The sequence below is a fragment of the Lycorma delicatula genome, chromosome 8, assembly GCF_047948215.1.
Source record: "Lycorma delicatula isolate Av1 chromosome 8, ASM4794821v1, whole genome shotgun sequence".
In the NCBI taxonomy this organism is placed as follows: domain Eukaryota; kingdom Metazoa; phylum Arthropoda; class Insecta; order Hemiptera; family Fulgoridae; genus Lycorma; species Lycorma delicatula.
Window position 1 is genome coordinate 26,064,907 of NC_134462.1, and position 27,922 is coordinate 26,092,828.

Sequence of the window (27,922 nt, forward strand, 5' to 3'; positions counted from 1 at the left end):
AGCTCATGGAAAAAGTGGCAAAAATGGCTGTATAATCTGAATAACAGATCCCATGCCAGGCTTACTAAAGAGAATGAAGTGATTTCTTCACTAAGTTGAATGCACTGTCGCATATCAGTATGTCGACCCTACCAAAATACAGGTAATATTCAGCCCTGTGCAACTGTCATCTTCACTTAGACCACTGCAAGGAATGGCTGTATACTCGGCAAAACTAACTGGACTGGTGCTGCTTGTACCACAGATACTTTAAAACCAAATGTATTACAGTTACAAGAAAGATAGATGTACAAAGTTTTTGATTATTTATAACATACATTATATATTTAACATACATACATACATTGCATATTTCGATAATTCTGACATTTTCAAGATAATATTATTCGGCATATTTTTATAATTTTTATTTATTTTCCATTTATTTGGACTAATTTTATTACATAAAACTAGTTTTCAAAAACAAGCAGTAGAGAATTTTGTTAAGCTCTCAGGATATGGTATTAAAAGTTATCAAAAACTTGGCGATTGATTTTTTAAATCTTTTTCCAATATAATAGTACTTTAATTTTAGTGATGAAGATAAATATAGTTCATATAGAAAAATTCATACAGTAAATATTCAAAAATGTTTTTCATTATTATTTTCATGTAATGAAAAATTTAATAAATAATCAATTGATGATGCCTTTACTTGGTGAGAATCCATAACAAAAAAAAATGAAAACAAAATGAAAAAATTCATAAAATTTACTTAAAAGATTGCAGCTGTTTTGGTACACATTACCTTCCTCAGATGTTATGTACAGAATGCAAAAGCAAAAAAGTAGAGATAAAGCAAAAAGATAAGTTCAACATTAGGGAGTGAACACATTTATCAGTTGTAAATAAATTTAATAGTTAGTCGACTCAGAAAAAGGGGAATATTTACAATAATATATGAAGTTTATCTAACATTTGTAGGTAATACTTAAAATATACTTTATAAGTAATACTTATTGCACCCCTTAAGGTACTGTGTACTGAAAGCTGTCATTTTTTAAATAAGTTTTGTGAATCAAAAACATTCCGTTGTCATTTTCTTTCAGATAAAAATTTATTACTTTCTAGACAATCCTTATACTACATAACAAAAAAAACTAATTCAACATAAACACACTGATATATGAAATTATCAGTGCTCCAGTAATTAATATCTTTTTCAATAAAATTGAAAACGATGTCAGCTTGGAGTTATACATAGCAGTTGGCGATTACCTATTGTTTTTTGTGTATAAAAGATGTTATTATGATGATTCAACCCTAGAGAATGTGATTTGATGGTAAAATAACTAGTTAAGCTGGGGAAACTAGAATACCTAAGCAAATTATGGAAATAGTAGATGAATTTAAAAAAAAAATGAATTATAAATCTTATATACAAAGTAGATATATGAAAAATTCTAAAAAAGAAAAACATTCTGCAATATGTAAAATATTATATTAAAATAAATGAATTATAAAAACAAGCAAAGAAAGAAATATAAATAAATTGTATTTTATAAAGTTTATTGTACACTTGAAAGCTCACCTCAAATTGCATTTGCTGCAATAAATAAAAGTTTATAATGAATATCTTATCTCAGGAAAACCTTTTAAAAATTCTAAACATAAATTCACTGTAGTTTATTTAGTTTTATTAAAATTTGATTAAATTCTACAGAAAATAAAAATAGAGGATAAAAAATATGTTTTTATAAAATATCTAGAGTTGAATGTGCCTATTGCAGCATAATGTTATTCTTTTTCTACAGCCTTAATTCTAGTTTATGAAGACAATAAAAACTGTATTTTTTATGTGTGCCTCAATATGACTGAATCATCTGTGAATATTTGTGAATAATATGTGTGCTCTTTTAGAGAATGTTTTCATAAAAAATAATACAGAATATCAAAATAATTGAGTAGTCCCACAAGGAAACTGACATACTTCACTGGTGCACTCCTCTCATCAAAATAATAAAAAAAGGTCAGTTTTATCAGATTTCCAGTTCCCTGGAAACACGGTTCCCACTGAAATTTTTAGGACACCTACGGTTTTGACCTGAAGAATTGAATAAAATAGGTCCCAGAACTGTACCTCCAGTAGTTTTCATGATATTCAAAGTAAAACTGAAAAATATTTTGTCTGAAAACCATTTTTTTTAGCTTTGTAATAAAATAACCTTTTTAAACGACTAATAAATGTGCTTTATTAAAAAGACTTACAGAAGATTTAATTTTAAAAATAGTGATGTCCAATAAAAATAATAAGTCCAATAAACATCAAATGTTTTAAAAAATCAAATTTTACTGAAGAAACAGAACAAAAAATAAATGAAATGACCTATTCTGAAAATTTTTGCAATCCTTTCAATTTTTGTTTAAAAAATACAGTTACTAATAAACACATAGTATTGTATTTAATTAAGTAAGTACTTACAAAACAATTATAAAACATTCTACAAAAACAGGATTTCAAGAATATGGTATTCATTGAAGTTCTTTAAGTTTATAGAAAATCTAAAGTTGGCAACGGTGTTCTTTTCAGAAACAAAATTTGAATCGAAGTTATTGTTCAGCTGTTCAAAAACTTACTTATTATTAATCATAACTAGTCTCTTATCTGTGATTTATGTAGTGTGCATGCTCCTTTTGCATGTACATATGCATGTACGTATAAAGTATTCATGCTTTTTTAAAAAAAGGGAGATGCTATTCAAATTTCCAAATCAAGAATATGCAGATATTGATTTCGGAAATAACTGGACTACAAAACATGAATATGAATGAAGATTCTTTTCCAATGATTGTTTGTTCCATTGAACATCCTGTAGGGCAGTATGAAGTTGAACAAGAAATCATTCAAATGATGCAGCGCAGTTCTCAACTCAGCACTCACAGAATTTCAAATTGAACAGGCATACAGGCATATCTCGCAGTACAGTCTGGAGAGCACGAAAGAAGAGGCTATCCTTATTGTTTGCAAACTGTTCAAAATCTTCAATCAGGTGACAGTGAATAAAGATAAAATTTTTGTTGATGGGTACAAGAAAATTGAAATATTACTCATTACATTTTATTCACTGATGAACCGATTTTTTTCAAGAAACAGAATAAAAAATTTGAAGAACAGTCACAGCTGGTCAAGTGAAAATTCAAATGCAACTAGATTCAAAGTTTCAAACTTGATTTTCAATAAATGTTTGGTGAGGTATAGTTGGGACCAGTTAATTGGACCATTTATTTTTCAAAATCACCTTTCTTGTTTTGTGTACAAAGATTTTTTACAAAACCAATTGCCAGTTCTGCTCTGAAAAACGTGCACAAATGTTATTCCAACGACGGTGAACCACCTTATTATTCATAAGACGTTAGGCCGCATTTAATATTAGTTTTCCAGGCAGATGGATTGGTTAAGGTGGGTCCAAACTGACTTCCTAGGTCTCCCGATTTAAATCCCTGAGACTATTACCTTTGGGGTCATTTAAAGGAACAAAGAAGAAAAATTTGAAACAAAGAAGAATTATTAAATCAAATTTTAAATGATTTTGAATATCTTAAGAACAACCGACACTATTAGAAAAACATCCTTTGATGTAACATGTTATACTAGATTTTGCATAAACTATCAAGGAGATCATTTTGAATACTATCTGCAAGATATGGAAATTAAATTTAAAAATAATAATTTTTATGCAAGCCATTTCTATTTCTTCTTCAGTAAAATTTGTTTTTTTAAAACATTTATTTCATTTTTATTGGACTTATTTATATTTACATTACTGTTTTTAGAATTAAATTCTCTATTTTACAAATTTATTAGTCATTTAAAAAATGTATTTTATTGCGCACCTAAAAAAAATTTATTTCATTTTTATTGGACTTATTTATATTTACATTACTGTTTTTAGAATTAGAATTAAATTCTCTATTTTACAATAGTCATTTAAAAAATGTATTCTATTGCGCACCTAAAAAAACAATTTCAGACAAAAACATTTTCACTACTAGAAATACAGTTCTGGGACTATTTTATTCAATTTTTTCAGGTCAAAAAACATAGGAAACCATTAATTTTGCCCTCAATCAACATCTTAAAAATTTCACTACGACCTCATTTCACTGGGGTGCTGAATTCTGGGCGAAATCTCTTGCTAACTGTAATTCGTTACCAAAGCGTTTCCAGACCTACGTTTATGTGAACTTCTTTCATTATTTTGATGAGAGGAATACACCTGTGAAGTATCAGTTTCCTCGTGGGACATTCTGTATGTAGGATAAATAACATGTGCCGAAGAGAGTTCTGAGTATAGCTAGAAAATACTGCTGTCATTCTGCCAAACAAATATTACCAGTATTTAATAAAAAATTAAACAAACACATTTTCTGAGCACTCAGTCATTAATTAATAGGTACAATTAAATTATACTAATACAGAAAGAAAGTACTCCATGAAATCTTTAATAATATGAATAATGATAAATTTAAAAAACAACCTATTCTACAAAAAGCCAGATATTCTAGCCACTGTAACTTATGTTGGAAGCTGATTATCAGAGTTCTACAAGAACTGTCATCACAAATAAAGTTGTTAGTGTAATGCTGATCATAATATCTTATAATATTCATAGATTTAAGTGTAAATTACTCTTAAATTACATAATATGAAAGGATAATATTATTAAAGGAAGTAATGATGTACCAATAATTAAGTTGTATTCAAATAAAGGATTTTTACGTTACAGAAGAAGTTACACACAATAAGTTGTGCATTAAGAATAAGAAATTATAAAACTCGTGTAGGTTATTTTTTTAAATTTAAAATTTCATTTCATTAACAATAATAAATAAATGTTATTAATTTTACTTTGAATGTAAAACTGGTGATCAGGATAAGATACTGGCTCCTCATATAACATGTACTAACAATTGTTTCGATCAAAATAAGAGGATAACTAAAAGGCACATGAAAGGCCTTGCAATTTGGTGTCTTTATGGTTTGATGTGAACCAAAAGATCACTTAATTGTTATTTCTGTTAAACTAATGTCTATGAAATTTCTAAGAAATCTAAGCCAACTGTACTCAGACCTGTACGTCATTGTGAATCAATTAGAGTTTCCAAGGTTTCTGAAAACTTGTTTTGATATTTGATAAAAAAATGGAAGATAACAATCATGATTGAGACTTAGAATTACAATCCAGTAAGCCACATCTTATATCACAAAGTAAGGTAAATGAGAGATTTAAACTTATCAAAAAACTAAGCTAAACGTTTAGGCTCAAGATTGCAAGGTTGGGATTTAAATATATAAATCTCAGGTGATTGAACCCGATAGAAAAATTTTTCTCCCCGCTTTGCTGAAGAAAATTACTTAGTTTATTGTAAAATAATCATGAGCTTATGTTATTATTAGGGCAAGTTGCATAAATCTTAGAAGTGGTGCATTTTCATTGATTCCTGCAAGCATAGCTTAAATAAAAAGTAGTTCTACTTTACAATAGTAATAAACCCTTCTGTACCAATCTGTCATGAAATTATGAAAGAAATAATTTATTACATTTAACTCCTGGTGAAATGTTATAAATGTGGTAAAACAGTGGAAGAAACATGAGAACTTAACTCCTGGTAAAAAAAAAACCATTCCTGAGCCTCTAGTTAAACCAGAAAAAGTATTTTTACCACCGCCCCTTCATGTCAAATTAGGATTAATAAAAAAATCTGTATAGACGTAAACAAATCACATGGCAACAATAGATTAAAAATATTAATACTTAATATAAATCAGCTGTTCATACAGCCATATGTTTACTAGTAACTTTACAGTGTTGTCACTTTTGCTGCTAAAAAAAAAAACTAGTCTCATTACTTTATTTACTTTATTAATTTTAGAAAGGATTCAAGAACACACAAATACATAAATATCAATCTTATTAAACTGCATAGTAGCTGCAAACTATTCTTATTCCGTATATATGTTGTACTCTAACCATATTTTTACTGCTACCATATTTTCACCACTTGCTATAGTAATCAATGTTTTTTTTTTTTTCGATGATTGGAGGAACTGTTAAAAATTTTTAAACAAAATGTCTGTTTTTTTCAATTTTTTTTTTTCAAATTTATCTGATTAAGTGGTTACTGCCACAGGAGTGCTATGAGAAGAAATCAATAAACAGTGCTATGTTATGAAGTTATATAAAAATAATATACTTAGGTAACACTGATGACAATTTATTTGTGCTTACAGATTTCTATAAACTAAAAAAACCTCTGTGAACAAAAAAAATGCTGCAAAAGGTAAGGTAACATACAAAAACATATTTCACATTTTAAGGTTTCAACAAAAAAATTATTTTATTACAATACTGCAAAATAAAAATGTGTATTAAATATATGACTAGAAACAAAAAACATTACGAATATTTGTATTGGTGAAGATGAAAACAGCTATAATTCATGTAAATAATAGTATCATATAAGTGATTATAAAAAATCATACAGCCAGCTGCACTCACTCATTAATATTTAATTCAGTGTAAAAAGTATACAACACAGAAAAAATTGTAGTTTGAACTAGTGTAAAATTGAAAATTAAAAAAAAAATATCCTTTTTATTAAGTATCTTTCATACATGGTGATCTAAAAGTCTGTTTTTTAGATTCTATAACAAGCAATAAATTTTGGTTTTGCAATTGATGGTAATCGATTTATCTATGTGTACCTGGAATCGTACATGGTGATTTTAACCAATTTTGGGGAGCTGAATTCAAACTGTTATCAAAATTAGATACGTACGAATAAGACATACAATTTTTTACCAACAAATGCATAATCATTGGAAATGGTTTTAAAATAACAACTTTCAAAAATTTAAATTATTGGAATTGTCTTAGGTTTATGGTACAGATGCTCCATGGTCAGAATATCCTGATCACTGACAAAACCCAAATTTTTGGAAAAAAGTCTAGGTGGGAGTGTAGGAGATTAATTTTTAACGACATTCTGCATCCTAAACATTTGTAGTTTTCTAACAGCTTACTAACCAAAAAACATCTTTTCATCTTTTCTGATGCCTAAAAACCACCAACAACATGTTTGAAGGACTTCGATGCAGCTAATTCATATTCGTTAAGTTTATTGCCATTTATTGAGTCCTTAAGCAGTTTCTTGATTTTCAGACTCATAAATATATATCCTCCTTAAGCTTACCATCATTCTTAGAATCAATAAAATACAAAAAGCATATGTGGCAAGTTTGCAGTGATCTGAAAATTGTTGCATTACTTCTTGGTTTACAAGGTGGGTTTATGAAATATTGTTGTTTTCTTTGTCTTTGAAATAGTTTAGATACAAAAGACATTACCAAGTATAGAATTGGCCATTGCAACATAACTTTGTAGCTAATGTAAAGCATTTATCATTAAATGAGAGTGTAAAATCATACTGTTGCTAATTCACATCAAATTCGAGAAAAATTTTGTAAAGGCACTAGACTAAGAAGGACCATGATTTAATCATTTAAAAATAAGTTTTGCTAAATTGAATGATGTTTTAAAAACAACTTTTTAAAAACCTTTATGTGATAACACAATTTCAATAGCGTATTTGAAATCAGCACCCAAATTACAGTGAGAAAAGTTGTGTAACATGTTAGATACAAAATCTTGTGTTGTATAATGACTATTATTTAATTCATTTTTATACGTGTGTTGATAATACAAAGCGTTGAAGTACAGAAAACTAGTACAAATATTTTACGCTTCAGTATTGACAAAAAAATAATAAAAGTACTATTGCTATCAATGAAGACTTTTTCGCAAGATTTCCTAATTCTCCATTACTAATTTATCATAACTGTGGTCTAAAAATTCCTGTATAATTATAGAGAAGAAACTTAATGTTATTATTAGTTGAGGGATCACGTAAAAAGGAATGTAAGGATTTAAGTGTAACAGGTGATTTATATCTTGAGATGTTAATAACTAATAAACAATCATATGTTTGACATTAGCTATTCCTATTATTGGGACTAATATGGGATACCACCTTCTTCCTATCTTTTTCAAGATAGACAACCTCAATCAAACTTTTTCCTGAACGCATAGGATATTTAACAGCTAATGCGATTTTATGCTTTTTTTTATTTGGAGATGCCGAAGATATGGTATTATCTTTGAATGAAAATGACATGAGGTGTCCCAAACTATCGACTGAAAAATCAGTTGATTTTATGAACTAGGACAAAACTTAATAAAAAAAAAAAGTGTAACTCAGCGGTTAGATGCTGACATGAATGAATAAGGTCAGAAGGACAGTACTTTGAACACATCCTCTAATGCAAATAAAGAATGTAATAATAAGACACTTTTTTCATTAACTATTTTCTTATTAGTAGTTAGGGAAACTACCTTTTAGCTCATCGTTGTTTTAAAAAGGAGTGCACACTTAAACTTTATACATTTTAATCAGAAGAAATGGAAACATATAAGGTAAAGTGTCCACTGCACTCTAAGTTGTAACCATAAGATCAAATGGTTATCTCTTTAAATTATAAAAATTATTTACAATTTCAATTTCTTAGGCAGATTTTTATTTAATATTTCTTATTAAAAGACATTACCAATTTTTTTTTTCTTAAATGAATAAAAATAAACAAAAAAATAAAATGCATTAAATAAAAGTCTGCAAAGAGATGGAAGCTGTAGTAAATAACACCGATAGACAAAAAAAGTTTTTTAATGTTTCTCCAAGTGCGATAACATTTCTTGAATTACTTTTTTGCATACATTACAGATCTGTAAACACAATTTTTCTATCAGTCTTAGTTTTAAATAAATTATACTTCAAAAAAAAAAATTGTGTTTTGAAAAATGTAATTATAATTATAATCGAAAAATATAGTTAAAATCTGTAAAATTTATAATTTTTCATGGCCATCCCTGTGCTAGAATGATTTTGTTGATGCTTTTCTTTTATAAATAACCTCAGACACATTTCGAATTAATGTCAATAATTGGCTAGCATGTTAGTATTCCATTTCCCTTCACAGCGGCTTTCCATCACTGAAATATGTGTTGGTGGAAACATTTATCATGTTCATCACTTACATCTCTGAGGTTGTCCAGGAAAAAAAATCAGATCCGAGTGGAGGAAATGTATTTTCAAAGTTTCAAAGACATATTACATCCCATAGTTCTGTATGAAGTAAGAAGTTGATTAACAATATCGTGGTAATTGTTGAATTTTTGTTTGCCGAGAAAATTTTTGCAAACATCTTTAAATGAAGCCCAAGCTGCACTTTCTACATTATTTAACATTGAGTTAAATACATCATCTTTGACCGACTCTCTTATTTGAGGACTAACAAAATTCCTTCTTTAATTTTTCCTTCACTTACATTCGGAAATTTCTGCCTGATGTGCAAAAATCCAGGACTGTCCTTCTTCACTGCTTTAACAACATTTTTCAGTAGTCCTAGCTTGATATGAGGAGAAGGTAAAAATATTTTACAAAAGTAACAATCGGTTACATGATCCTTTGGTTCACGCCAAACCATAGGTACACTAAAGGGCAAAGCCTTTTGTGTTCCTTTCAGCCATCCTCTTAAATATACAGAACTATTAGTGCATACTATATGAGGAGCCCACATCTTATCCTGATCACCAATTTTACACTGAAAGTACAAATGATATGCTTTTTTAATTAAAGGTATAATTGTTTTCTATTTGATTTTACGATAAACTCACCACATACATAACAAAAGGCATTCTCATCATTTACACAATTTCGAGGCATTACAACACTGTTAATACATAATACTGTTAATAACGACACAAAATTAATACATCAATAAGACTGAACAAAATTAATTCATTCCTAAATCCAGTCCTTACTACAAACAACACAGCTGTGTTTTCAGCTACATGTTTTGACCTGCACAGACACGATTAATCTTGTCCATGAAGGCTCACTCTTCAGTATTAGATATGATGTCATAATGTGACTAGAATTAAATCATATAATTGTTTATTTTATTATCATAAATATAATTGTTTACTTATGGCTTAAAAATTATGTTAATAAAGTTAAACATTACAAAATGAACTAACAAAATACAAAATAGATCCTGAAAAATTAAAAAAAAATCCATTAATTAAAAATTAAACTTTTCAAAAATGGTTGGTGATAGAAAGGTTCTGAGTTCATATATGTTTTCATCATCAAAAAACAGATTAAAATCATGTATCACATGTTAAGAAACAAAAATTATGTTTAGCAGTGTAATTTGTATAATTAAAAGTGACAATTTTATCTAATCATTACAATTTAGAGTGTAGGGAATATATTACCTTACATGTTTCCATTTGTTATAAATACAGATTTCTTATAAGAGATGTCTTTTAGTTGATTTAAAAAAGTACCATTTTTTTTTTCAGAAACAAACTGATGCATTACTTTAATTCTAAGTTAAAAAATCTATTTAATTTTTTTATTCTAATTAATATAAAATAATACCATAAATATGAAACCTGAAAGAAAATATATAAGTTTAACTTACAGCAGCTGTTTTATCAGCATAATTGCGTGCAGCTAGAACAAAACATGCCTCAGCTTCATTCATACGAGCTTTTGCTAGATCAACATCTTTTAAGCAGGAACCCTGAATATAAATGACTCTTTGTGCCCAAATTTGTACTTGAAGAATCATTCTCATTGTAGTATCTAACTCCATAGGAGATAATAGCACCACATAATAATCCTATAAAAAAATTAATTAGAGTAAAACTTATTACTTTAATATATTTGTATTTTAACTAAATAGAGTAGTATAACGAATTTAAACCATAGTTATTATTTATTCATTGTATGTTATCTATCATACATGTACATGTGTATTAACAGATAAATAACAATATCCTTTTTTATTTCAGTCCAAAGCATATATACCTATCCAGCTGAATTTTAACATAAAACATAGTATACATTTCAGGTTGTATTTACTACATTAAAACAAACTTAAAAAGAAAGTGTTCTTTAAAAGAAAGAGCACTAAAGAGAACAACATAACCAACAAATAAAACCTACAAGACTAAAGTAAAATACAAATTAAAACAAATGATAAAACTCACAACTAAAATTCCAAACAACCTCTCAATTCAATTAATAAGTCCCGTGTTCACTAGTATGTGGGACAATCAATCGACTTACTATTGTGTCCAGCCGGCTTTCTAAACTTGGAAAATTTGCACAAGTTGGTGAGCCACCCGCCTTTTCAACAGGACAACTATCAACATGATGCCCCACATCTCCAATTTTTGTATTTTGATTATGTATTTTGAAAGAATAAAACATTGGTGTCCTGACTTGACCGACATAGTAGAAAAATACTGGAAACTGCGTGAGATAGAATGTGTATGAAAGTCTTGTGCAAACTAAAAATCCTTTCCAAAAGAAACTTTTACACAAGAAACCTGAAAACAATCATCACATTAATGCTATTTATTAATTTATTTATTAATGCCATTTTTTCCACTACCTTACCCAAGGTATTAAGGAGGCTAAGTGGTCTGTAAGATATATCTCCATTTTCCTTTGGACCCTTCTGAAGGAACACAATTCTGGCTTCTTTCCAGCACGCCGGGAAATTTCTATTCTCCAGGCCCTGACTGGTAATCTCCAGCATTTCCCATGGGACTCTCCTAACTAGACCCTTTAGGAGCGCCGCAGGAATCCCGTCCAATCCGGGGCTCTTTTTATTCCCAAGATGCCCGACCGCTGCGATTAATTCTCCAAGAGTGAACCTCCTGCTGTCACAATTAATGATTCCCTCGATCACCTCTTCTGTACAAGGAAATAACTCACTAATTTCCTGTTCCGCTTGCGACCTACTTAAAATAGCCAGGCGCCTGCCAAATCTCTTTGTAATTATTTTATACGCCTGTCCCCAGGGGTCGTTGAATAACTCCTCACACAATACCCGCCAGCGATTTCTCTTTGCTGTCCTAATAGCCCTATTTAATGATCGTCTATCTTTAATATATACAAGGGCCGCTGCCTCATATTCTTGTTCACCTGTGATCCTGAGTCGTTGTTTCTTTCTACTGGATTTTTGTAACTTATCTCTTAGGGTCTCTATTTGCTTTGACCACCAATATGCTGAGCTTCTCTTTCTGCTCCTCCCTTTCTGTGTCTCTCCTCCCTTTCCATCTCTTGTTTGACTACATTGGTCAGCACCAGCGGTGTTAATTCAGTCATATTTATGAGCCTCGTGGATGTCCTACTAACTATTCTTTCAATCTCTTCTGCCATAAACTTCTGGGGTAACAGTCTTTCTATAGTAGCAAACATCGAATCATCAATACAAATTCTGGTCGCTAAATGATCACTGGCGTGAGGTAATACTCGCCAGTCCCATTGCTCCCCTCTCCACCTGTTGTCCAGGATTGTAAGGTCCAGAACCGACGAGTGCCCTCTCGCCTGATAGGTGGGGTTACTGTCATTGACACAATGACCGCCAATAGAGCTCATAGTGTCCGTCAATATTTCACCTCTTCTATTTGTGTAAGCACACCCTGTAGCCACTGATTTACAGTTAAAATCCCCCAGGAGTATAAATTTCTTCCTATTTCTAGTAGTTATTCTTTGTATGGTATCCATGCATCTCACAAATTCACTCAACTCACAATTAGGCGAAATATATACTGCAATTACGAGTATAGAGTCGGATTCAATTGCCACTATTTCTTTCGATCTCGCAGTTTTCCTCCAGGCTATTCTCCCACTGATATCTCTCACCACTACATCCCCTTCTGTATCGGCTATCCAGCCCGCTCTTGCTGCTACATAAATGTTGGGTACTGTAACCACCAACAAGTCGGTCCTCTGTGACACCGCCAGTTCACTGACCAAATCACATGACATAGAACTCCGATTAGTATTAACTAGGAGAGCCCTAAGCATTTTGATTTTTTAAACATGCCCAAGCCCCTGTTCGGTGATCCTGGCTCCCGCAGTTAAGACAGCTACTGAGCTCTTTACAATCTGCAATTTTGTGACCTTTGCCCCCACAATTGAAGCAAAGTTCAATCTATCTGGGCCGTTACACTCACTCCTGCGATGTCCCGTGCTCCAACATCTGAAACACCTTTCTTGATCTTCTCGTATGTACGCCCTACAATTGACCCATCCTATCTTTATTCTTTGGTGAACCAATCTGCATGCTGCTCTGTAGGACGTGACTGCCGTAGCATTCTGTGTTTCATCATACCCTGGTCTTATGGATGTAATTTTAACCTCTTCACCATCCCCTGCCCTATTCATTATTGCTGCCAGTATCTCCTGTTCTGGAGTATCCATTTCAATGTCCCTTATGTGCACTATTGTTCTTCTATCTGCTCTAGTTTTTAAGTCTACTTGCAGGTCCGCGGCTTTATCCCTGAGCGTACTAGTAAAATCTGCTGCACTTTGAGCCCCCTTGATGCGGACATGTAACTCCTCATTCCTACCTTTTCTGAGGGATATGATGTCATTGGCCTCGTCACTATTTACCGCAGATTTCATTGTTTTGAGTAGTTCAGCATACAACTTACCCACTGCTTTTACTATCACTGTGCGGCTCTCCTCCGCAGGTGGAGTGGCCTTCTTTATTGCCGCTTGTCCCGGCCTTAACTGTCTTGCCTGTGTATCTGCATGGAGTGTCAATACTCTAACCGGCTCCACCTGGTCTTTTGTTATATATTACAATGCCTTTTTGGTATAATTACCAATGCTTCCGGGCAGCAGTAAAAATGCAGTCCCCGGTGATTGTTGTAAAACCTTGCTAATTGCCTTAAGAACGATGTTCATTCTTATTTTCTCCGCTGCTCTTGAATCATAGTATATTTTATATTTACTTCTTCTGACTTCAACTGTTTCTTCTCCAATAATGGAAATTTCAACCTTTAATATATCGCCCGCCTTATACTTTAAACGACTACCTTCACTATCCTCTGCTCTATTGACTTTTGCTGTCATTAATTCTACAAGTATCTCCCGCTTTCGCAGGAACTTCTGTGATGTTTAAAATTCTTTCTCGCAATGTATTTGGCCATTTCCTCGGTAAGAGCTCTATTAATTTCATGTCTGACAAATCTCCAGACAATACTGCCTCCATGTCCACCTCCATAGCCACTGTGTCTGTCTGTGTAGCCTGAGTGGCTGACGCCAATGGGGGAGACATTTCTATCAACGATTTCAACCCCAAGTATATATTTTTTTCAATTCCTGCTCATGTTCGTTAATATACTTGGATACCCGGGCTCCCATATGTTGCTTAAGGGAGATCATGACCAATCCCAACTGATAGGTCAGGCTCCCCAAACTTCCAGGCGAAGGTTCCTCTTCTTCTGATGAACCCTGATGTGCTCTTTTTTCCCCTTTACTTCTACTTTCTTCGACGTGGATGCCTTCGAAAAACTACCACTTTGGGAGGCCATATCTTCCGTCGGGAGTGAGCCTCGGCGACGCATTATAGCTAGTTACACTCTGGAGACAATTCCTTTTCCAACAAGTACCCACACATGATGGAACCCCATTTTAGGGGTTCCAAAATGGGGGGCCCCAAAAAAATTGGGGGATGGGGGGTCTGGGGATAGGCAATTTTATGATTCGGATAGATATTTTGGAATCGGAGCTATAGGGAAAAAGTTATAGTTCTGAAACTGGAACCCCTATAACACTTCGTTTGACTTAGAATATTTCACTACTGAAGATTTATTAAACGAAAATAAATCTAAGTTCTTGTTTACTTTCGTCTGAGTATGACGTAACTGACAAGCCAAAGCTTGTCAGTATAACTTAAAATATTTTACTGTAACTTATATAATATATAACCTTAAAATAACTTATTCACTTAAAAAATGTTAAGTTTAATTCACTCCGTTATATTGTATTGTAAAGACAATCCATTCCAATCACAATACAACCCACCAAAACCAGAAAAAATAATAAAAAATTTCACTTTTCACTTGAAAAATATTTAACTTATAAAAAAGTCAAATAACTTACCTAATCCGTAACCAAATCACATAAAATTTTATAATTTAGTCACTTCACACTGATAAGGAAATGATATATTTGAAAAAACTTTTTTTAAAACGAAAATCTTTTACCAGAATAAAGGATGCAATTTTAATTTTTTTAACAGGACGCACACGAATTTCCTTTAAAATGATTTTACAAAAAAATTAATTATTAAATTTACTAGGGTTAAATTCTTGTATCGATAAATTATTGGGATTTCATTCTAATATTGTAAAAATAGATACAGAATAAGGAAAGAGAGGTCATTCATTAATTTAGTTTTGTTTGAAATGTTCATCTTTAATTATTTATAAAGGATTCCAGAAAGTTCTACGTTTCTAATAGACTTATCTGTTAAAGAGTTAAGTGCGGTGAATGGGAATAAAGATGATTTTTTGCATATGTATATAAAAAGTAACTGATTTTAGTAAAAGAATATCTATAACCTTTTTTAAAACTTATTAAATTCCCTGCAGTTTAGTTCTATTATTTATTCTTTAGAAGATGGACCATTGAATGTAAAAATAGGAAAAGAAAAAATTATTGAGGTAGAAGAATTTTGTTATTTGAGAAGTAGAATTAGTAAAGATGAACGAAGCAGGAGCGATATAAAATGCCGAATAGCACAGGCGAAACGAGCCTTCAGTCAGAAATATAATTTGTTTACATCAAAAATTAATTTAATCGTCAGGAATAGATTTTTGAAAGTATATTTTTGGAGCGTACCTTTATTTGGAGTTGAAACTTGGACGATCGGAATACCTGAGAAGTAAAGATTAGAAGCTCTTGAAATGTGATGCTATAAGAGAATTTTAAAATCAGATGGGTGGATAAAGTAACAAATGAAGAGGTATTGCGGCAAATCGATGAAGAAAGAAGAATTTGGAAAAGTGTAGTTAAAAGAAGAGACAGACTTATAGGCCACATATTAAGGCATACTGGAATAGTCGCTTTAATATTGGAGGGACAGGTAGAAGGAAAACATAGTGCAGGCAGGCAACGTTTGGAATATGTAAAACAAATTGTTAGGGATGTAAAATATAGGGGGTATAACGAAATGAAACGACTAGCACTAGATTGGAAATCTTGGAAAGATGCATCAAATCAGTCAAATGACTGTAGACAAAAAAAAATTTATTCTTTACGATGAAAAATAATTTAGTTATGACGTTTGTAAATATTTCAATTTTTGATTTCCTCAGAAGAATGCTCGTTTTTTTTTGGCAGTAAACGTGAAAAGCAAATCCAAACGAATGAAAGATAGGGTTTAGTGACATTAGTAGTATCTATCCACTTGATTTTTCTTAATTTATTATACCTACAGAACTGATCTGAGTTATAGAAAGTATACTTAAAACGTGTGATTTCATTGAGAAAAATAATTTTTTAGGGACAATAGTTCTTATTTAACTAGAAGAAGCAAAGGACAAACTGGTATAATATTTTACAATTTAAATTTAACAATACGATACAAATTGAGTACTCATCTATGAAAAAAATATCATACTATTTTTTTTAAAAAATCAAAATTTTTAACTTGAAATATTAAAAATTTGATATAAATCTTCATATAAAAACATCAAATTCCAAATTATTTAGAAAGGTTTAAATAAATTGGTATAATTATTTTTTGCTTTGGAAATAAAATGTTTACCTCTGTTTCATTCTCCCTTACGTTGAAAAAGGAATCTTAAAGAATAATGATTATTTTAATCTTTAGGATTTTTCTGAATTTTCATGAGAAAAACTAAATATTTCAAACAAAAAATAGTGACCCTTATTCTCTCTACGCCCATTTTTTTTTTTTTTATCAATTTTGATACTATTAATCTCTGAATTTTATAATATCTATAGATTTATAAAGCTTTTCTATACTCTAATAAAACATGTATAAACGTAGTTTTCAGTTATTAAAAAGTAAATAACAATTGTACACGCTTTTTTTTGTTTATTTTATTTGACAGTATTCAAAGAATTTTCAATCCCATTATTCATTTCGAACATTTTTATTTGACTTGAATTCCATTTATAATTTGAACATGAAACAATCTCCTTCAATCAGAATAAAATTATAATTGTGATCATAGTCAACGAATGAATTTAATAAACTTAACTATTCACATACCGTAAAGGAACAGCATCAGTTAAAAATTAAAATAAAATTCTGAATTCTGTAGCTTAAAATTAATATCTTTAAAAAATGAGTGGAAAAGAAAGATGTTATTCTGATTTGACTTTGCAAATAAAAACAGGAATTTATAATAATTTTGTTATAATAAGTTCACATGACGTTCACGTTGACATAATTTTAAAACATACGACGATCAACTGATGTAATTATGCAAATATTACAACTTTCATAATTAATATGTGAAGTTTTATTATTGTTACAAATATGCGAGTACCTTAGGATGGAAATTAATTCCGAAAACCCTTCAACGCATCAAATTCACTTGTTGGTAAGAGATTTTTTTGTATATTGACTAGAAAAACATGAATATTTTCTAATTATTTCTGATTTTAATTTATTATTACTACTATTATTATTTTTAATCTTTTTTTTTTTTAATAATTTATTATAGTTAGGTCACCGAGCAACGTAATTTTATTAAATCTGTTTATTGTGTTCAAATTGTTAACTCTTGGATTCTATAGCAACGTCGTTTTCTAAATAAAATATTACTATAAAACAATTTAAAAAAAACTGTAAAACGCTATAGATAGCACCTTAAGAAAACTCTGATAAAGGTAAATACAATCAGCTTACGATATATATATTAGTCATATTGTATATATATAAGTTATGTCTTGCATAATTAACATTTTTAGAATTATCTTTAGAAAAAAAGGTAAAAAAAATGAACAATTAGAAACGATAGACGATCTCCTAGATGAACTCCAACGTCTTCGTGAAGAAACCACTCTCGATTTCCAACACATCCAACGGCTTCAAAAAGAATTCCTACTATACCAACACCAGGCGCCTGCAGCCCTTTACCATATAAATCTTATGGAACAAGAAAACATATCCCAAAATGACACACTAAGAGCTTTAGAAACAGAATTACAACACAAAATGAACTTAGTTGACAAAATTGAAACTACGAAAAAACTTGGCAACTTAGAACATAAATTTACTAATAGTTGTAGTTGTAGATGTAGTTGCAGTAGTAGTAGTAGTAAAAATTTCCATTAAATAACAAAAGGCTGCTCATTACCAAAATTACAGTATAAATACCCTTGTCAATCATTAGTAACTATTGAAAATTATTTCACCATGTATATAAATTACTAATCACTAATTATATATAAAATTTTCTTGTACTTGTTTTTTTTTTTAAATATAGAGATATATTTCTTTATTCTTTACCTGCAGTGCACCCATACTGTCGAACGTTTTTCAACCTATCTGCAATTGTGTTATCATCCAGGTGATGATAACACAATCATTGTGTTCATCTGAACACAATCATCGAGGAAGGTGTATTTTTTTAAATGACAGGATGAGCATGTCATGAATGAGGTATTTTCAAACTTCCTACTAGGGTGCACTGTTACACACATTATTATTATTATTATTATTATTAATTATTATTATTTAATCGCACAAACAAATTTAACAATTACATTTACAAAATTAACATTCAAATTCAGTACACTTAACATTCACAACTACCATTAACATCATACATTTTAAAATTAACATTCATAACGTTAAATTAATCACAGTACAATTACATTTACAAAATTAACATTCAAATTCAGTACACTTAACATTCACAACTATTTACAAACTTCCTACTGGTGTGCACTGTTACACGTTATTATTATTATTTAATCCCACAGTACAATTACATTTACAAAATTAACATTCAAATTCAGTACACTTAACATTCACAACTACCATTAACATTCATACATTTTTAAATTAACATTCATACGTTAAATTAATCACAGTACAATTATATTCACAAAATTAACATTCAAATTCAGTACACTTAACATTCACAACTACCTACCATACCTTAACATTGATACATTTTACTTGTTCGTTGCTGTTACTTACTCCAGCATATAGTCCTCTAAGAAGCCATCAATATTCTGTGCGCCTGGTGTCTCCATTCTGATGGCAAAACTTTTCTCACGTTATTTTTCAAACCTTTCTGGAATATTTTCTTAATGTTAGTCTTAATCAACCTATATTGCAGCGGCCTTCCACTTTACTCTCCCACCGATCCTGTAAATTTTTGTGCATATCTAAAAGCTTTCGATAGGATTCCCGCACACCTTTGTTCTCATTCCACTCTTCTTACTTGTTTCATCAGTGTATCGTTCTAAGACTTCAAATTTTATTATAATTAATATTACTTTCTATTAGGTTAATACGTCCATTTCAATTAGGGCTTGGATTTCAGCCTTTAGTTGTCCTCTAAGAAGCCATCAATATTCTTTGCGCCTGGTGTCTCCATTCTGATGGCAAAACTTTTCTCACGTTATTTTTCAAACCTTTCTGGAATATTTTCTTAATGTTAGTCTTCATCAACCTATATTGCAGCACCCTTCCACTTTACTCTCCCACCTAGTTTTTTTAAATTATTTTTACTTTTATGTTTCTTTTAAATAAACTTATCGTATTTTTAAGACTTGAATCTTACACGGGCACAGCGGTTCAAATCCGACTTCATCTCCTTTTTTTTTAACTTAAATATATTGATTTATTAATAATTATTTACCTGATTGTAAAAAAGAAATTACGATAAATAATATTCAATAATAATATTAAAAAAAATGAAAAGTATCAGAAGTTATTAATGAAATAAAATTTTATGTACTTTTTACTAAAAAAAAAATGCGTAATGTAATTTAATAGGCGTACAAGGAAGTCATGTGGTGACCATATCAGATTTTTTTATGTTAACGGTCATAATTTAAGTAAAAATTCTCTTATTTTCTTAATGTTAGTCTTCATCAACCTATATTGCAGCGGCCTTCCACTTTACTCTCCCACCGATCCTGTAAATTTTTGTGCATTTCTAAAAGCTTTCGATAGGATTCCCGCACACCTTTGTTCTCATTCCACTCTTCTTACTTGTTTCATGAGTCTATCATTCTAATTGTTCAGATTTTATTATTATTAATATTCTATTATTAGGTTAATACTTTAGTTTAAATTTGTTTTAATACTATTAGTTAGTACTAATAGTATTAATAGTACTAATAGTATTTGTTTTAATACTATTTGTTTAGTACTATTAGTTAGTACGTAATAACTTGGTTGTCCAAGTTGTGGCAACGAAAATGTTGCATTTAAAATCCTAACTAATATCGAGGAAGCTGTGAAACCATATAAGGAGGGTATTTAAAAAATGCTTATGAAGATTAAATACCCGATTCGACAATTTGTTGTTATAAGATTTATAAAACCGAAAAAACATATTGCGTAACTTATTGTAATTTATAAGTAATTGTAATATGACATTTTATATATTGGAGTAAAAATACTATTTACTTCTACTGATTGTACAATCTATGGATTGTACGGTTTATAAAGTTTGAGAAAGCTAATATGGTATACGATATTCGACGATGGGAGCAAATTTTATCTCATACTCTTTTGTTACAATTGCTGTTTTATAAAAATCCAGGCTTGAGATCAACAGATAAATCGTATAACAGCGATTTGAGGACAACCAAGGAAAGTACTCAAGATAACCGGCGCTCATTTAATGATGCCGGATATCAGGGGAAAAGCATTAAATCCTACAAATACATTTAACAACATCGTAAAGTTGTTGAAGCATGAAAGACTTAATAATAAGACCTTTGAGTGAGACGTATTCCTTCACCTCTATTCGACAACAACTACCTATTAGCAAAACCATATAGAAACGTATGAATCCTTATGCTGATCAAATGTTCAATTCAATGACTACGATGTCATAATTATGTGAGGAAATACTAGGCCACAAAATACTAGGCAAGTAAATGTTAGGCAAGGAAATGTTGAGTGTTGAAATGACAGGACAGTAAATGGTTAGGTAAAATCAGATCTACTAATGAAATGGGTTTGTTATGATAATGCTTCATCAGGTCTAGGTAGAATGGATTGGGCACTTTTTATGGGTAACCTAAATACTGAGTCTGTACCCGTTATGGTAGTGGGTGTAAGGGCTGGTGTAACACTGACCACTCGCAGAGAGTGCGGTGAATCGATTTACGTATGATTTCGATGTGCGTTTTCTAATAGGTCGTCGTCAACGAATATTGGCGAAGGATAAGTCTCAACTGAACGGTCTTTAAAGAACAACATTCTGTTGTTCATGTACTACAGTTACTGATTTTCATTTGACCGCAGCATTAAAAGACCGTGGTCTTACATTGCTATTACGCGATTTATTTGTCGGTCTCAAAGGTTTTTTTTTATAAAATAGCACTTATTAAATAATACTCTGTTGCCTGGTATAATTAAAACAACTGTGTAAGGGATCGAATTGCAGATTGGTTGAAAAACTACCCTTTTCCACTCCCTATGGGAATTTCTAGTAAATTTCCATAATGTCGATCCCTGTCGACAACAGTTTTGAGTGTTTTATAGTAGGCCTCCGGGGGAGAGATTTCACTCTTTAACAAAAAAAAATCTCAACGCGCCATGGATGCTACAACATGAAATCTTATTTCTATTGTGGTGTGGAAATGTATCCAAACAAATGGTAAATAATGTAGATTCCTGAGCTTAGTGAATACAGAAAAAGAAGCTTTAAAGTAATATGTCATAGATTTTCCTGAAGAATAGCTAATTATGATTGTGAAGAACAGTCATGGTAATCAGAATTCTAAACCAAGTGGTTGATAAAACAAATAACATCAAAGCACTTTTCCAGGTTGGCTGATCGGCTGCATTCAATTCGATATATTGACATCAAAGATAAAGAAAACCTCACTTTGGAAGGCTTTTATTATTCCTTTAACCATATAAGATGTGGTATGTATATTAGATTAGGGAAAATGGAAAAAATTAAAACTTATTTAAACTAAATCTGATAATTTAAATAAAGTTAAATAAATAGGCTTATCATATTTTTCTGGGTCCAACTCGGGATATATTTTTGAAATTAAGTCTTAACAGTTTAGTGAAACATTAAACTATCTATTCAGTTTATTTGTCATTAGATATGACCTTTTTCAGAAATGGTTTGTTTGTTTTAATTACAACATAAAATTCATAACAAGTAAGTTCTGAATTAATTTTTAACATTTAGCAGATGTTTAACAGCAGATACTGAAAGTTGACCCCTTTCTGCAAACCAAATGCTTCCCATAATTGAAAAAACTCTCAACTAGAGCAGATGTCCCAGGCAAAGACATTGCAAAATCAACCATTTTAGAAATATTGCAACATTAAGTCCGCCTTAAAAATTGCATTCCACTTCTCTTCAATAGTATCTGGTACTTTTTCAGAACTTGAACCACAACCTACCCTTTGGTTTTGAATTTCCTGGTTCAACAATGTTCGTTCAATCAAATAATTTATACTTTTTACTTTTATAATTTCATTAACAACTTGTGCACTTTCTTCTAGATCAGACCAGGCAATTTCATTTCGTAGATTTTATCCACTGAAACTTACTAACTTTATCAAAACTGGTTCTTCACAACTCTTAGTATTGGATACTAGAATTATAAAAATTGTCTACGCTTGAGAAGAATTTTTGTTCCTGAACATCATTATTTTCTTTGAGTCCATAGCAATTGTTTGACAAAAGTATAAATTTGTGGGTTTTTCTTTCCTGAAGTTGATAAATTAATTAAGAATATGTCTGAAATGCTTCTGTTGCTGTGACAGAATTAGCTTCAGATTTCTGAACTGCATTATTAAATAACTGTAGAGTACCATAGAAAAATTTCAAAAAAGTTCATTTTTCAGATTTTCAAAAAAATCAAACATTAATTTTGTGCATTTGTCACAAGAGAAGTATGATTTTAGACCATAAAAAACAAAATAATTCTTTCTATTGAAGGTAACAGATTAAGGAACATTGTGCTGCTATAAAGTAATACATTTTTGTAATCTGTTTCCATAAATATACAGAAATCTTTAAGTTTAATCTTTCAGTATACATGTGAAAATATTTATAAATTTTTATTACAATAACCTCTATATCCAGGGGTAGAGAATCACATGCCATTTGTACTGAACTGTGTACAATGTGGGCTGGACAAACAATACCTAAAATAGGTCTATCTAAATCACTTTGAAATTTTCTGAACACATTTTCATTCCCCTTTCTCATCACACCACCAAAATTATTGTTAGTATTATCAGCAGTACAACAAACCAACTTTTCTTCAAGTTTGTAATTTTTCACACACTGCAAAATACACTGAGTCAAAATTTGAGCAGTTTAAACTGACATTTCAATGAAATTTAAAAGTTTAACTTGAATTCCCTCCTCCAGACTCAAATATCTTACAGCAATTGGAATGTGTTTTACTTCACTTCTGTTTGAGCTCCATTGTTACTGGTACAACTTTTTTTTTCCATAGAACGCAACACATCAAATGCAAATGGCAAAATAAGGTTAACAATAATTGCCTTGGTTGTGATTCTAACACATGAAAATTTTGGGTCACATAACTTTTTAACCAGTTTAGTTGTGCAGTCATGTTTTGAAACTGAGTTTATATCTAGCAGATCACTGTTACTGTTATTCCCATCTTTGGCTTTAAAAAAAATCTTTTATGTTTAGTGAAGCAGTAACATTAGTAGCACTTCTATGTTTAGCTGTTTTCACGTGGTACTCAATATCACCCTTTCCTTTATGTGAAACAGAAAATTCTCCGGGACATTGCGTGCAATAAATACGTTCATTGTTACGGTCATTACACAATTTTAAAAATTTGTATTCCTGTTGCAGGTTAACATTAAATACACATTTCCTTTTGCCATTGCTAAAGTATGAGACAGAAAACGAATAGAGATAAAATGATTAAAAATGTCTAGACGAGTTATTTCACGCACAAAAACAACATAAACATACTGCCCCTGTTTTGTTGCCAAATGACTAAATAAAAAGTTGTGGTGAGACCAGTAGCCACACCTCCATCAAAATGGACATCAGCGTTTGCTTCAAGGTTGGCTGAGAGATGCATGGCCATAAGAGAATGTTTAAAAATGCTATGTCAAACATATAGGTCTAAAATTAAAAAAAAAATCCTTGCCAGTCATAAAATTCTCAAAACCTGGACAATTTTTGCAACAATTAATGAGAAAGTTTATTTCTTTTATTAGTTAAGATTTGTTCTTCTTGATGGATCTCTTGCAACAGGTTTCTCTAGAGCATCAACAAGGGAGGTCTGTCCGCCTCTCCCTTGTAGAACAGACCGGAGTCCGTAAATTAACCCAAAATCAGGGGTATGAACTGAAGTAGAGTTCACCAAGGGAACTAGGACTAAATTTCGTTTTGCGGACATTTTTAAGATACCAGAGCACACGATCTGCGACTTCATTGCAGACTCTTATAGCCCCCGTAACACATTTTATATTTCACTTTTTTACCTCATAAGCGCCTACTATTAAAATCATCATTATTATTACTAATAAGTAATCCGGCTTTTTTATTCGGATGAGAGTCTCTTATGAGTTTCATCTTGTATAACAGCTACCGATCTCCCTCAGGGGTCTATTTTAAAAAAATTACCGTTCTTTCTTTATTCCTAAACCATTAGTAACGCATTAACGATGGATTATACTCAGAGCACAATTTATCGTCTCTTACACGATGCGAAGATTTTTTTCTCTAGATAAATGCAACTAGGTCATAAGTAAATACCTGCTTGTAGAAACGTTTTTCCTCCGAATGTTAATCCGTTGACAACAGAGGAAGTGAAATAATGCCTGCTTGAAAACACATCCTCTATTTTAAGAAATCAATAGAAAATAAAACGACTTTGATTTTTTTTTTTTTTTATAATACTGTTTAGAAATCAATAAACAAGCATTTGCATAAACTAAAAATCTATAAATATAAAATCAAAATTTTAATTTAAAATGTTACTTACGTAATAGAAGTGAATAATAATCAGAAAACGAAACTTACCTAAAAAAACAAACAAAATAGTTATTGGTATTTATTACAGATTATAGTTCACTAAAAAAAGTATGTAGTTAATATATATTTTAAAACAGTACGTATACAATATAGTTTATTTCACATATAATTATTTATCCTTATTATAGGAATAATAACTTAATGCATATTTAATCAATACATACTAAAATTATTCTTAAAAGGAAGACCGACTTTTCGTTATAATATTAAAATATATTATTTGTTTAAAAACGTAATTTAATTAAAAATAACGAGAAGAGATCCTCCAATCAAGCAAGTTTAAACTCGCTCACCACCATGATTCACTGTATAAACTTGTATGAAATTACACCAATACAAAGTCAACATAACCACAAATTGAGGTTATGTTGTCTGTTGTCGAACTTAAATTGAGCGTAACTGAAAAACGACTCGGTTAGTCTTCATCAAATTTTCACATGCACAACTACAGATACTCTACCACAGCATATCTAAATTTCAATGAAATGGTTTTGTACATTTTCGAGCCACAAATTTTATATATAGGCTTATAAGGAAATTGCACTTTAATTGAATGGTATTTTCGTAATCCTCATACCATACAACGTAAAAAAAAAATCAATTTCATCCTCCAATATCACTGTGCGACCGACTGTTATACCGTACATTTCTTTGAAAAGTCAGTAAAAAAGAAGCATCTAAATTTTCATTTGGGTCTACTATGTTCAGAAAAAAAAAATCTTTAGAAACCCGATCCTACCCGCAGACTACGTCGATTCACTAAGAATCACTTCGCACTTGTCAAGTGCAAGGAATTAGTCTAACCGTAACTGTCTTAAGAGAAAGGACTAACTCCGAATTATCCTAATTTTGTAAATATTATATCCATTCCTAAGATTATCTAAAAACAGTATCATTTTTTGTTAACTGTTACTGAATTCTGATGACAGAATTTTGTGTATATATATATATATATATTGTTTGATACAGGTAACATTATTTCTTCAAATGTCTTTCCTTTATGGGGAATTGTTAGCACAGAAAAGAGTAAAAAATCGCAGGAAGCAAAGTCCGGTGAAGTTGGTTTGATCCCATATTTTGCCAATAATTTCTGGATAAATTATGATGAATTTTCCAAAAGCTGAGATCTCTTGCTTCGAACAACATCTCTTAGACTACAAAGAAAAGTTATGTAGTAGTTTTTATTGCCAATTTGTAGTTTGTCCTTGAGAATCATGACAATGTTTCAGACCATACATCACTACTTATCCAGAGATTCATAGTAAAACATACGATCGATCGACTTCAGCAGGCTTCTTACTCACCGGATGTTTCCTGCGATTTTTGACTCTTTCCTAACCTTAAATTCCACTTAAAGGAAAGAGATTTAAAGATTGACTTGCACAGTAGAAATTAAAGACTTTTAAGAAATTGAGACTTTTGAGATGTGGATGTGGCACACAATGAAAAATGTTAGACGGCAACAAATGAAGTATTTAGGAGAATCGTAGAAAACAGAAAAATGCTATACTACTTGAGAGGAAGGGGATTTATTGTTGGTCACTTCAATGAAATATACTAAACAGTAGCCATTTTGGTCATAGTTGTAGTCTGAAGTATTTTACATCAAATGTTTTCTTTTTTATGTATTTTAAAATTGTCACAATTTTACCCTTTTTATTTAAAATGTTTGAGTTGCCTCCTATGGTGATTTCGGGTGTGACAAAAAATAGACTTCAGACAGGAGTAATTGCTAATTTTTTTTTATACAAACCTTTAACAGGCTCTGGGAAGTATACTTCCCACTTATTTAAAAATATTATTTTATTATTGCCTGGGAACTCCAGTGGGCTCCGGGAAGTATAATTCCCACATTTGATAACATTAGAACTGAAAATGGTAAAATTTTGAAAATTATAAAGTTATTCTATTGACAGTTGTATTTAAATTTCAAATAATAATTAATTTAGGAAGAACAGGGATTGGAAGGGAAATTAGGTAGGGATGATGCACGTCACCAACACTGTTTAAAACATATCTGAAAAAATAATTAAACGCTGCCTGAATGGGAAAAGAGGAATAAAGATCGGGGGAAGTTTTGCTAATGACATGGCGGTACTGGTGGAGAGCCAGTACTGACAGGATTTGCCCGAATGAGAGAACACTATGAATGAATCCGTCTTTAATCTTATTTCTATAAATGGAATTTTAGGCTTAGGAAAGAATCAAAAATTGCAACATTGCTTAAGATAAGCGTGGGCCTACACTTTGAAGAGGACAAATCACGGAACTAAATGAGTTAAGTATTTTTTTATGGGCCAAGATTGGATACTTTTTTAAATCACACCTCTATTATAAACTTCGGTTTCACGTAACTTAATTACAATTACGGTTAAAAACAATATAGTAAACGATCCCTACCGTTGATGACGATATTAAAAATAAAGGACTGCCGTGAATATCGGTAGATTGAGATAAATAATGTAAAGAAGTTATCCATCGTCGCTTAATTTCAATTAGAAATTCTACAATACGAATCTTAGATATACAACACGTAATTTTTTCTTCGCATTCTCCTTAGTTATGTACATGTGAATAAGTGTGTTGGAGATACAAATTAGCAGACTGTACTGGTAGTTATTTACATAACAATAAAAAAAATACCTTTCGGCACGCCAGAAGACGGAGGTAGATTTCACCGGTGCTAAGTAGGGGATAAAAAAGCGTTCCAGTTTAAAGTTAAGAAAAAC

General features: G+C 30.9%; 1 protein-coding gene across 3 annotated transcripts in view; it reads right to left on the reverse strand.

Annotated features, from left to right (window-relative positions):
• The window catches only part of LOC142329149 (uncharacterized), a 177,264-nt gene that overhangs the window by 102,434 nt on the left and 46,908 nt on the right, over positions 1-27,922 (reverse strand). For all 3 annotated transcript variants that reach the window (XM_075373491.1, XM_075373490.1, XM_075373492.1), the window contains 2 exons: positions 25,144-25,181; positions 10,583-10,783 (listed from right to left, as the gene is read on the reverse strand). In XM_075373491.1, the coding sequence (XP_075229606.1) occupies positions 10,583-10,783; positions 25,144-25,181 (239 nt within the window). The remainder of the gene's footprint in view (positions 1-10,582; positions 10,784-25,143; positions 25,182-27,922) is intronic.